Source organism: Neopelma chrysocephalum, unplaced genomic scaffold (genome assembly GCF_003984885.1).
Source record: "Neopelma chrysocephalum unplaced genomic scaffold, ASM398488v2 Primary Assembly neopelma1_42b, whole genome shotgun sequence".
Classification (NCBI taxonomy): Eukaryota; Metazoa; Chordata; class Aves; order Passeriformes; family Pipridae; genus Neopelma; species Neopelma chrysocephalum.
This window is the reverse complement of record NW_020897701.1, coordinates 1,616,079-1,629,563: the sequence shown is the minus strand read 5'-3', so window position 1 is coordinate 1,629,563 and position 13,485 is coordinate 1,616,079. Positions and strand designations below refer to the sequence as shown.

Below are 13,485 nucleotides of genomic sequence, written 5' to 3'. Positions count from 1 at the left end.
TTTTTTGATGAGAAGGAGGAAAATCATTTCCTTTTTAGGAATCCCTCTGCTCAACCTAGTAAAATTCCCTTTTTGCTTGAACCCTGCTCAACTCTAGGGAATCAGGATTCTTATCTTCATTCACCTCCACCAAGTGTGACCAGGGTTTCACACCCGCAATTTCCTTCTCCCACTCCTTTCTGCCTTTTGAGTTTAAATCACTACTTTTCACTTTAGGGATAAAAATCTGTGAGATTCATGCTCCAGAATTCCTTGGTGTTTGGCTTCCATCTTATCTTTTGGCTAAAACTTCTTGAATTGCACCTGATTTTTATCAAAACAGAATAACTTTGCTGGAGCGCTCTTTGCAGTGGGTCTGGGAGGCAGTGCAATGCAAGATGCTGCTGGATATCATGCTTCTGGCCTTTCCCTCACTGCTCATTTCTTTTTACAGCTGGGCCCCAGGATGCGTTTCAGCCAGAGCACTTGATGCCAAGGCAGAGCCCAGTAATCTGTAGTACAGTGTGGAGCTTCTCTCGAGGAAAACTTGTGATTGCTCAGAGATTAGTCATGCAGAGACTCTGCGAACAAGCCTCGAACTCTACATGTTTTATAATGTCTTGCTGCAGAAACAGCTGTCACCTGTCAAAGTGAGACGCGAGATGCAGCTTTAGCCTGCTGTGAAGAAAAGGAGCTCGCTCTGCAGCATCAGGCGGCTTCAAGACTGAAGAGCTTTTGTGGAAAAATGTGCTTCAGTCAAATGCCACTTGAAGCACAGTTGCATTTTAACCTAGCCTCTGAAACGGACCAGCCTGAGCATATCTTTCCATGAGCATCATAAAAAGTATTGCTAATTTTTTTTCTTGAAATTAATTACATTTTACTTATACCTCAGTCTTACCTGCAAATTAAGGGAAAGATATTACTCCACAGTGCAGTTTCTCAACAGAAGTTTTCCTGGCATGCTTTAAGCACAATACAGTCTCTTTTGCTTCTGGCCCCCAAGCAGGTTATTGAGCATTTTTCAACATCTGCCTGGACATCCCTAGGGATTTAGAGTACAGCCGTGCTAAATGCCGTGCGAGGCATTTGGGCATCTGTGTCTCCTCAGAGCTTTTCAGGAGACCAAGTCCTTCTGAAATCACTGGGAGCCTAAAAATCTGTCTGAGTTAGTCTCAGGTCTCTTCCTGTGGTTATTGGATGAATTAAAGTAAATAAGAGAGATTTTGTGAGGTTTTTTTCACTTAAGCTTTCTGCTGTTAAAGACAGCAGGATTGTAAATCATCCTTTACTGTAGGAGCAATTGAGCCTGGTTCTGGATACAGCAGGAATACTCAAACTAGATGAATATCATTTTGCATACTACTGTTTTCAGAGCCCAAAATACCTTGTATAGGATCTGAGGTCTCAACAGAGACTGGAAGTAAAGCAGATTATTTTTTTTTCTGAATAACTGTTTTTGGAATTGACAGAAGTCTCATGTCCTTTTTTCAGTTTGAGAATTGGTCTCATCCGCATTTAATGCTTTTGAAGGGTGATTGCATAATTTTCAACAATTTAAAAGAGAAAATGAAACAAATCAAGTCTCAAGTTTAGTCCATTATGCTTTTTTCCCTTGTTTTCTTGATTGGAATGTGAGGGTTTCCCAGGAGAGTTAGAGGTGAGTTTGCATTCTTTTCCTTGAGAAAGTTGAATGAAGCATCTTCTGTTTTCACATGCTCATCATGCTAAATATAATAAAGAAAATCTTCTGAATTTTTCCCAAATAGATGGAATTGAATGCTTAGATTTGGATAAAGCAAAGAAAGATAGTCTAGCTCTCCTGCTGAAGACTGCTGAGTTGGCATAAAACCAAGATGTATCCTTTTGTAGGTTGAGTTAGAGTATGTCCATGCAAACTCTTACCTCTGGTTCCTAGGACTCTGAGTCATGGGGGCTGTATTATTTTGGTTTTTTCATGTTACTTCATGTTTTTCTGGTTACTTGCACAAAAAATTGACCTTTTAGAAATATCAGCCTGTTCTCCTTGCTATTGCACATTGTACTAGGATATAAACGTATAAAAAATTTCAGAACATTTTCTTCTATGACTTTTTTGACTTACCAGGTTTTTTTCTTTGTTTGGTTGGTTTTTTGTATTTTCTTTTGGTGAGGTGATTACTTAATGAATACATTCAATTGGTTTTGATCATCCATAATAGTACAGCCACAGACAAACCCAAGTTTGTCAATTCAGAAATCTGCATTGAGTAGTGATTTGCTTCTTTATATGCTCAATTAAGAGCAAATAGAATATGCCAACAGACAATATAATTCCTTTAAGCAGTATTTTTAGCTTGAGTGGTAACATGAGTTTACATCTGTATGATTTACTGTCCCTGTCTGTCTGTGTAGTCCTCTAGTTCATTCTCTTTACACATGGCAATTACCAGACCACAAATGTATTTTCAGGCTGAACCTTTCACCCTTTTTTGCTGTAGGAAAAACAGTTACATCCCTCTTCTTGGTGTTTCAGGGAATCATGTAGTGATTAAATTGCCTCTTGAGATTCCTATACTAACAGTTTTTAGCATATCTGTAAAAGAATATTATTAGCATCAGTTATACTTAATGATTCAAAGTCTTTAACCTAATTGTAAACAAGAAAAAATAGTCAGTTGGTAAGTTTTGGTTTTTTTTTTATTGTACTGATGAGTGCACACGTATGTGCTCCTGGACCTGAAGAGTTTGGAGACTTAGAACAAGTTACCAGGGTTACCCCCATGCGCTTGAAAATGAGTTTGCAGTACCTTGACCTGAGACCGTGTGATTGATGAACAACCTCTCCATAGCATGAAGCACCCAGAGAGAAAACATGAGCAGATGTTGGCCTTGGGGCATTTGGGCTTCTCCTTATGTCAGATACGGGGCTTTGGGCAGCTGCATGGTGCTGCAGGCAGGCTGCTGGAGCAGTGCTGGACAATGCTGGTTGGGAATCAAGCCTATTCCGTGGAATTCTATCCTGTTTTTTTTTGTTTTTTTTTTATGGGGCTGAGATGAAGCTGCTAAACTGAGCAATGTCAGTGGTGAGCAAGGAAAAGACAGGTGGCTCCACAGACCTCCAGACACAGCTCTAATGAGCTTGCACTGCATTTCTGGCTGGTTTTATTTTGAATTTGCTACTTAATTTTAATAACTGAATGGATATCCAAGTTGGAACAAAACTGAGAGTGACAGGACCCTCAACATCCCCCAGATCTTCAGCAGAGGTGCTCATCCATGACGTCACACATGCCAGCTGAATCCCACGTGCCCAAGGGCAGGGCAGAGCAGAGACACAGTACCCACTAGCAGGGACTTGAGACCCTCTGGGACTTGCAAGGGGAGCGTGTGCCGTGCCTTGGCAGGGCAGGAGTGCACACAGCTAGCTGCAGGACACTGTGGCATCACCAGGCAGCCTCTATATGCCTGTCTCTCTCCTACTCCTCAAAAAATTAATACGCTTTAAAATAGTTTAGCTGCAGGGATGCACTGTGAATTTCCTTAGTTTAAATGAACTGGTGCAGGGACTATATCCCCAGCTGGGGTTAAACAGGGCATGTATTGTTGCCTGTCTTTTTACATCTGGGAATAAGCTCGTAGCTTGTTAACAGTACCTAGCAAGTGGGAGAAGAAAAGTGGCCTTAAACACAACTCTGGCAAGGAGAAAAATCAAATGGAAAACATGCATTTTTAATATGCCACTGGGTAAGTATATAATAGCAGAACAACATTCGTTGTAACCTGATATCCCTCAGGAATGAGGGAAAAGCTGACTGCTTGCTCCACTGAGCCAAAAAATAAGAAAACTTGTAAGTGCAAGTGTGTAGTCAGCAGCATAAGGAATAATCTCAGCTTCAGAAAGCCAAGAGCAAAGCTGGAGTGCTGAATGTTAAAAGGCTAACAGTTTTACATGGAAACACAACTTATTATTTTCAACCTATTTGTAGGGCTATTTCCAGTATCCTAAAGAAAGTCCAGATCCTTCTGCATTTATCCAGCCACGAGATAGCTGTTTAGGCAGAATCCACGGAAGTATTTCATGTTAGCCATCTTCTGATTTCTTGCTGGAAACTAAACATATTTTGGACGTAAAAATGCAATTCATTACAATAACCAAAATGTATTTCCTAGGGCAGATGTGTAGTTTTCAGAGGTCCCCTTGTCTGATGTTTTATCAAGCCCTTTTAGAACAGCTCCACAGTTGCATTTCATTTGAGTGCCACTCAGCATATACAATAGGTTTGGAAAAGCAACCTGCGTGGCCTTCAGGCACCTGGCAGAGTACATTTTTTGCACAGCATGCGGAGAATTAGGCATCCGGCTCCTGTGGCTGACGATGTGCACAGTTTCTCATCCAGGCTGTGCTGGAGCTGTACTGCTTGCTGTCCAGCTGTGAGTGCCATGCCACTGAGAATAGCTGGTGAGCAAAGGGCCACAGCCCCTGGGATGTCAGTACAGCAGCTGAACGCATGCACATCCCTGGGGAAAGGGCAAAGGCACTGTGAAGTGAAGACCTGTGCACCAAAAATATGCTCCCCTAAGGAACTGAAAGTACCTGCAATTATTTGGAAAGAGGCTGTAGAGTGTCTGTCATTTTCAAAAGACAATGATGGCAATTACAGTTGGAGGGAATTGCAGATGTTCTGTGAAAAGAAATGAACAAGCCTAAAATTGCTTTCTGGGAAGTAAGTCTTCAAGATGTCCAGATCATCTGATTTTTCTGCAATGCTTTTCTAGGCAGCATTTGAAAGTGGATTAGAAAGTTGTAAATATCAAGGCTGATCCCTGACTATAGGAGTAAAAGAAAAAAATTGTTCTTTGGGCTCTTCCCAGGGCAGCCTGGGCCTCCCTGCTCCACACAGTGCTCTGGGATCTGCCACATGGCAAGGGCTTCTGCAGAGACTCCATCAGCAATCAGACCATTTCAGGTGAGGGCAGTGATGTGGCTTCTGTCCCAGGGCAAGGCGTTACTTCCCCACCCTTCCTTAGCTGTGGGTCTGTGGGTACCACTCACTTTCAGGTCAGTGGAGTGGGTGGTTCCCATATGTTTTTGTGTCCTTTGAGGAATGCTTGTTTGTAACTGGGCACCCATGCCTGTCACCCCTGGAAGAAGCGTCCCATATTCACACATGATGTTTTACTTCAGTGGTGATGGAGCTGGGGCCCTGGAGAGTACCCTGTATCTGCAGGACTGCCATGAGATACTCAACTCTTGCCTAGGATTTTTCTGCTCTATGTGGTATAGATATCCAGAAAGGACTGTTGTTGATGCTGTGGGTTGAACTTGGGAACCATCACCCTTCCTGTCTCCATGTCAGATGAGTTGTACTACTCTAACTTATCCAGTGTCACCCACACCACTGCTCCCCATGCAGCCTGGGTGCAAGGCAGTGCCCCTCCTCTTCCCCCATTAAAACCAGCAGTGACATGAGTACTATCAGATGCCAATGCTTTGGGGTAGTCAGGGCAGCTTTGTAATAGCATTCCTTGTCCTCAGGAAGGGATTTATTTTCTTCCTTGTAATACTGTGGCTTTTCCCTAAAGAATTACCCCCTCACTTATTTGCTGGAAGAGCGAGGTGCTGGGGAAGGGCATTTGGTGAGAAACTGATGGCTGCAGCCACACGAGTTGTCTGCAAAGAGGTGAGCGAGTAGTACGGTTGTACCCAGAGGTGATGCCTCCTCTTGGCAGCTCCAGGGAGCCTGGCTCCAGCTGGAGAGCCTGACCTGCCTGTGCATCTTGATGCCCTGGCACCGAGGTGGGCAGTGGCCAGCCCCCTGGGTTCTTTGAAGGTGTAAAAAAAGAAGTGGCCTTAAGGCTGTGGCATGAAAAATCCCTGGTACTTCACAAACTGTGCGCATTACGTTGTTTTTCTAGGTTACCTAAATTTTCCCCTCAGTTTCAGATGGAAGTGAAACTCTTATATGCTGTCAAAACTGGCAGGGAGGTGGTGGGGAGGGGGGAAGGATAATATTGCACAGCAACATCTTTTTTTCAAACAGGTTATTTGATCAAGTAACTGCAACTCGCAGGTTTCCAATTGCTCCCCTAACTGCCCTCTGGCCTGTACCATGAAAGAAATAAACACATTCAACTTCTTTTTGTTGCAGGAGAACATCTGTGACCCATTAACATCGGATCCCGGGCTGCGCAGCCAGCTTGGAATCGTGGTTTGGGCAAATTTGCCATTTGCTTCTCCAGGAGTTTGGCATTGCTGTTCTCTAATATGTTATCAGCATGTTTATTTTTGTTATAGTAACACTGCAGGACTTAAAAAAAGAGCTACAACAATATTTTACTGTGTTTTAGTCAGCCTCTAATGGTAGTGTTTCCAATTTGGGTGTATTTTGAAATTTTTCTTACTTCCATGCTGTGTTTTTCAATGTTATCAGAGCATCTTCCTCCCTCAAGAACAACTGCACACATATGGAACTACTGCATCCTTGACAGCCAAGCTTTCTTCTGACATATTGTGGTACTAAACTGATTCTGGTTGCTTTCTACTTTGACCAGGCTTTAACCCTTTGGGCTAAAATTTCCCATACCCATTACCTGCCTCCAACTAGTTTATTTTCATTATTTTCAGTTGCAGTGAAAAAGGGCTCCACCAGACTGAGGAGCGAGGTTAAATAAGACTACATTTTACCCCCATTAAAACCTTCTACAGCTATTGAAGTTGAAAATCAAGCCACATGGTAACTCTGCCATGGCTCACACCATCTCCTTTTCCAGTCCATCGAGCTTTGCCGGCAGCTGTGCCCCGATGAAATACTGTGGTCTTATGAATGAGTAGCAGCCTGTGAGACATGACATGACTCTCCAAGTGCTGCCAAGGTGTGCCCAGCTTCTACTGGACAGCATTTGTCATGCTGTGAAATCCTATTTCACTGTTTTATTTCTAAATCCGTTCAGGCACCATGGCTTTTTACAAAGCTGGTATCTATTACACCTGTTTGCTACAGACTGTCCTGTCAATCTACTTGTGGGCATCCTGTACCTGACTTGATCCATAGGGTCCTGTTTTACATGGATCATTCCTATTTTTGTGTGGGTCTCCCTCTCCTTATCATTCTCCGTGGTGATGGAGAGGTCGCTGCCAGTGGCTGAGCACCAGGGGTTTTGCCGGGGAAGCCCTATGAGGCAGGAGAAGGAATTTGTGCCACTGCAGCTGGAGGATGCATGTGACCCTTCACTGCCCGAGTGAGGTGACATGGGTAGGGTGGATGCTTATTTTTGGGAGTCAAGGGAATGTTTTCCTCTTGCATTGAGATCTTACTTACTGATGCAGTTTAGCACTGTAGTTTTACAAATTACATGCCCTTGCCTAGAAACAGTGACAGGTGGGGTTGTACATTGAAAAATTAGTGCCTGTCGGGAAAGCACAGTTTTACTGATGCCTGTTTTGCTGCCATTTCCCTTAGCTCGTAGGTAGTGTAGTTCTGCATTAAATGTTGCCTTTTGCTCAGTCCAGGGATGTGCAAACCACTTACACCAGCGCGGTGCCGCAGGACGGGAAAGTCGCAGAAGCTGGACCTCTCCTGGAGGCATGGCTGCTGTGTAACCCCTTGTTTTTATTGTGTGTGTTCCTACCGTTGTTTTCTTTTATTCATAACAGCTTAGGAACACACATAGCAATGGCTTAGAAATCATTCCAGAATGAGAGAATAAATATGCATGGGTAAAAATCTGAAAGGCAGGAAAAAATTAAGGATGCTTTTCTTCCCCTTGGTCCAGGCATGACCTTCAGCGATAGAAACTCCATGTGTGCCCCAGATTTTCTGCTCCCCTACTTTTTCATGCCTAGGTGCTGCCAGGCTCTCAGAGCAGCGTGTCATGTTTTCTACATGATGCCATCACTTCAAACCGTGCAGTGAACTCATGGGTTTAGGGAGTCCAGCATCATTGTCTCTGAAGCTTTCAAAGCTTCGCTTTAGTTTTAAATGCCTCTTTAAACACAGACAATGCTCCAACAGGCTTGCTGAAACTAAATGAAGCTTATAAAGCTTTGAACGCTATTGTAACATGGTGGGTCCCGCAGGAGACTGCAAAATCCTGCTGTGTGCAAGGATCCACCACGCTTTCAAGTGGATGCACTGTATGTGCTAAAAAATGTAGGCAGAGCAGGGCAAGGAAAGGACAGAGCATGTCAGCATATTTTTTTAATTACCTAGCATTTGATTGATACCACAATGGTAACATTGCTTTTTAAAATAAAAATGTTTACTATCCTTTCTTTAGTACACAGAGGACTTTGGGAGATATATATATATGTATACTTGAGATTCCAGAGCAAGTGGCTTTTTTTAAATAGATTGCTTAACCATATTATTTTTCTTGTCAATCTTTCATAAACTGCATCATTATAATAACTTAATATTGTCCTACGTTCATCAGGTCTTCTGTCTGATCATAAAACAAGCAAAGATGCTTGTTTTACCATGCAGATTTTTTCAATGAAAAATGCATGAGAAGGTGGCAAAGGAAAAAAGTAGGCCAGGTAAGTACCCTATTTTTCTGTCTGTGTTAAATCACAGCCTAGAAAGTCAAAGAGAGCTGGCAAAAATTCTGCTTAGAAACAAGAGCTTGATGTTTGTTATCCGCGGTAATGAGTACGGTGTCATTAACAGCTTATTGGGGCAGTGCCGCTGCCTGTTCACTTTCCCGTCCTCAAAGAGGCGATGGATGGGCTGCTGACCCAGATTGGGCGCGTAAGATGAGAGCGATTCCTCCCTGACAAGCCCCAACAGTGACAACTGGTCATTAATTGTAAAAATTCTGCCAGCGTGTGGTTTTAGAAACAATTTGTACTTCTTTAATTACGCTGCCAGGGCAGGCTTTGTCCCCGACACTCTTATCAGGCCGAATTAGTCTTTTAAAGAAGCCCAGCTCGAGCTGCACTCACCGTGTTTGCTAAAAATCTTTGCTAGGAATGGGGGGTGTGCAGTGGGGGAGTGCATCACAGTAATTGTCACCAGGAGGAAGAGAGAAACTCTTGTTCCCGAAATGTTTTATTATTCTAATGATGCAGAGGGGCCCCAACAGAGATTGCAGCCCTGCTCTGCCAGGAGTTACACAAACATTGAGATGGAAGGGGAGTCCCTGCTCCCAGAACACTGTCTGGCTAAGGAAAGCAGTGGGGCAAACACCAGGGAGAAAAGGGAGGGCTGCTTATCTTCAGTTGTCACACAGGGAACTGAGCACAGACGTTTACAGCTGTACCCTGCCAGGTCCTCTCTCACTAATTTTTTTTTCCCCTCCCCTTTTTTTCACCCATGAGCTGCTCTTTGGGGAACACACAGTCCTATGGCAGAGGTTGGTAGGACCTGGCTTGCCTTGGGTGGGACTGAGCCCCTGGTGATCTGTCTGGTCACCTGGTGGTGGGTGTTTGAGGAAAGGCTGCCCCTTTGGTGAAGAATGAGCTAGCTGGGCAAGGAGATGACCCAAGTGAAGGCGTTAATCCCCTCTCCATCTCTCTTTGGGATTTGTAGCCTTATCTGGGGGACTGGTCGTTGCTGCACTTGCTGATAAGGCTGGCCCTGGGCGTGTGGGGCGGGTGTGGGTATGTACAGCCATGGGGCTGATAAAGCAGAACCTGGCAAGGGAGGGAGGCCACTGAGAGGGTGAGGAGAGGCCCTGAGCTCCACTGGAGCCTGATGCAGACCCCAGGATGGGCACATTCCAGCTCATGCCAACTGGGCTTGTCACTGCCGATTTCCCAGCTGGGAATGGCAAAGTGAAGGTAACACTCCAGAGCAAGCCGACCACTTCCCTGGGGCTTTTAAAAAAATATATCACCTTTGGTGCAGACCATCTCTCAAACTGCATCTAATGGAAACACCTAAATAGATGACTTAAGCATTGACTGCATATGGTGTAATACATGACTGCAAATGAAATGATTGCATATTTCAACTAGGAAGGCTTCTGCTGGGCTCAGTTCCCCCAGAAATTAATTTTGCCTAGTGTTTCTGTGAAGTCTCACATCTTTTCTGAAAGGCAAGTAGCTATTCCCATGCTGCAAGTAATGGGGATTTGTAATGGCATTTAGGGCTGGATTAATTTCTGTGTGCTTTATGATTTGCAGAAGTTTACAGCAGTATCTCCAGACTGCTGTAGGTAAAACTCAGCTCCTTTTCCTTGTAGTTCAAGGGCAAGGCAAACAATAAAAATAAATATTTCAGCAGCACATCCTAGTACTGAAAAAACAAGTATAAGATTTTAAAGTATGACAGCACAGGGATTTGTTTTGCATGAATAGTAAGTATGTGTACAGCCTCAAAAGAATCTTCTCTAGCTGGAAAACAGCATCATCAACAAACAGGTCTGTGAGCTTTGGAAGACCACTGGCATATTTGCAGGTATCTGGGGATGTTGCACAGTCCACACCAGGTTCATGTGCAGGACCATGCCCTCCCGGTGCGTTGTCTGACAAGTTCTTCATCCAAATATTTTAGTGGTTGTTTGCTTTTCCAGGTCAAGTGGGGCTCTGGACTAGTCAGTAATTTCTGAGGAACAGAAGATTACCATGGTAGCCCATCAAAGAGGGCCAGTGGGGACACGCTGACAGACTTTGTTCCCCCCCACGCACCAAGGTCCTTCTCACCAGTACAGGTCTGCAGTGAGACTAGAGGAGTGAGATTGCTCTAAATAAAATGGAGCTGTGGCAGCGAGAAGATGGCAAATGTAGGTCGGATGCAGTTGGAAAGCTGTTGGTGGTGGTGCTGATGTGCGCATAACCAGACGGTGAGGGATGTGGTGTTAGGGATGCCCAAGCTGCTTAAAGATGATGTGAGCAGAGAGCAGGGTTGCATTTCACATGCCGGCTCACTGAAGGCAGTGCTTTGGGTGAGGAGGAGCAACACCCCTGCCACGCTGTGGATGGAGGCAAAGCCTGCCTGGGGGAGTGTGGGGCTGGCACCTGCTGAGCATGGCCGAGAGAAGAATGGGGCAGTGAGTGCTGCGAGACATGGCGGTCTCGGGTATCCTCTCCTGAGCAACCAAGGCCAAGAGAAGCCTGGAAGAACCCAAATATCCTTTCTCATAATTATAGAGCCTTACCTGGGAGGAAAACCTTCTCCCTCTGCTTCCCTCCTGTTCTGCCCACCCAGCATCGTCCCTGACCTGTTCTCCCCTGTGCTCTCAGTGGTTGGTGACAGCTCTCCAGGTTTACCTGGGGCTGACTCAGGAGCATTTCCATGTATATAGCAGTAGGTATGTTTCATTTCATCACACATATAAAGAACAGTCCCAGGCATATTTTCCTGGTAAAGAGATGCACAGAGGCACAAGAGCAGGAATGTAATTAGGTTGCCTGCTCCCATCTGATGTCTCTTACACAACATGTATCTGCCCATCTGATCACAACGTCTGCATTATGGCCCTGATTTCCTCCCAGTCCTGCCTGTTGCATCTGTAAAAGCCTTCAGAAAGCAAAGTGTTCAGCTGTGCCGTTTAGTTGAGATGCCTCTACTATGGCTGCAGAATGCCTCATTCCCCCTGCTCCCCAGCCCTTTCCAAAGCTGTGAACATGCCCCTTTCCATGGGAAAGGGGGAACCGTCTCCCAGGTGAACCTTGTCCCAGCCTGGACTGCAGTTTAGACCACTTCTCTCGCCTAACATTTTTAAATCTGCTTAGCTAAACCAAGACCGTCTAGGAGAGTTTCCCTCTAAACCGCTACCTATGACCAGCCAGACACCCTAAAATGCAGTTGACTTTTAGACTCAGACAGGCAAATAATCATCAGCTCATGCTGGTATTGCTTTTTAAAAACTCGGCAAGAAAAAGCTAATATGTTAAAATAATGCCAGTCTACAGCTCTAATGGTATTCGAACTGGGACCAGTTGCAGTAGTGATGAGAACAGTTCCCTGTTGAATGCACAGCATGTTTATGGTGCCACACAGCCCGTGGGTGGGGTTGTCATATAGAGTTTATGCCATTATAATCCTCTTTTTCTCTAAAGCAGCTATTCAAGCACCTGTCCAAGCATAGATGCATGTTGGTAGACAGAGAAAGCTCTAACCATTCCTATTTTGAAAGGCTCTGTTTCTCTGCAAGCCCCAGGGTGCTCTGGGGCAGAGGCAGAGGGGTGCCATGGTGTTCTGCCCACATGTGGGAAAGCCCATGCAATGAGATTAGAGAGGGGGGGACAGGGTGGAAAACTAAAGACCCATCTAACTGGCAGAGAGCAGAAAAAAGGAGAAAAGAGAAGAAAGCAAGAGGAGGATGTGAGCAGGAGACAAGGCTGCATTGCTATATGTGGACTGTTGTGCAACATTGAGTGCCAAATTCTTCTCCTTTAGGGAAGGGGTCATCACTATGATTGTGGAGACCCATCCACGCTTGCAGTCAAATCTGGATGGCCTCTGGGTGTGAAAAGCTTTTACAACCACTGAGCAGAGAGGGCATTGCGCAGCTGACCCACTGCTAATGGGGACCAAGGTCCCAAATGGCCTCATGTGTTTCCTCAGTTCAGGGCTGAAAATGGGTTTTGTCATTTGTTTGGCTTTATTTATGAGCCTTTGGTGAGCAAGCCTCATGTTGTCAGTGTTTGTGTGAGTTACTATGAGCGATTGGTAAGGAGAGAACCAGACACCATTTTGGGGTTGTGAAAACCTTGTTAGCAGAGTATTTGCTTTCTTTTTCTCCTCAAGGTTTGCAGAACTAATTTAACTACTGTTGTTTCCTGTAATTGAAACATTTGAGGGTTTATGTTTTTTTTCAACAAAAGAGACAAGTGCTTTAAAATACGATTAGAAGGCTGTGTGAGATGCATGTTAAAACTGCATGACCCACACAGCTATCTCTGGGATCTGTTCTACACTTCTGTTTTATAAACACCCTGTGATTCCCTGAGAGACCCAACAGGCACCATAACAGTTGCTTAAAACCAAAATGGATTTGAACAGCAGCAGCTATCCTCCAACACACAGCGCTGCCAAGGAAAGACAAAATAACCCTATTGGTGGCAGAGCACTGGAACAGGCTGCCCAGGGAGATCGTGGAGTCTCCCTCTCTGGAAACATTCAAGACCCACCAGGATGCGTTCCTGTGTCACCTGCTCTAGTTGACCCTGCCTTAGCAGGGGGGTTGGACTAGATGATCTTCAGAAGGCCCTTCCAACCCTAACAGTTCTGTGTCATCTGCACTAGGGCCACCAGATCCGGGGGATTTTGGTTGTCTTTTTTCCCCTCACCCCTCTCTTCCCAGCTGCGCTCTCCCTTCCCCCGTCGTGCCGCGTCACGGTTTTCTCCGTTCTCTCTTTTCATGCTATTTTTCCCTAAAAATCACGGGGAGCGCCGAGCCCCGGCGAGGTGACACCCCGCACAGCCACTAAGGGCCGGCGGGCGGGAGGCTGGGGAGCTCGCGGTCCGACTGCACGGCCGCGGTAACAAGAGCGATTCGGCATCGCATTTCCCCAACGCCTCCCGCATGTCCCTCTTGCTTTGCGGGGAGTGTGTGGGGGGTGGCTCGGGCGGCCCCGGG

General features: G+C 45.3%; 1 protein-coding gene across 3 annotated transcripts in view; it reads left to right on the top strand.

Annotated features, from left to right (window-relative positions):
* Window positions 1-6,933, top strand: part of MND1 (meiotic nuclear divisions 1) — a 57,760-nt gene extending 50,827 nt beyond the window's left edge. For 2 of the 3 annotated variants that reach the window (XM_027676892.1, XM_027676891.1), the window contains exons 7-8: window positions 5,545-5,642; window positions 6,111-6,933. In XM_027676892.1, the coding sequence (XP_027532693.1) occupies window positions 5,545-5,642; window positions 6,111-6,320 (308 nt within the window). In that variant the 3' untranslated portion in view covers window positions 6,321-6,933. The remainder of the gene's footprint in view (window positions 1-5,544; window positions 5,643-6,110) is intronic. The other variant, XM_027676890.1, reaches the window with a different exon arrangement.
* The last annotated feature ends 6,552 nt before the right edge of the window (window positions 6,934-13,485 follow it).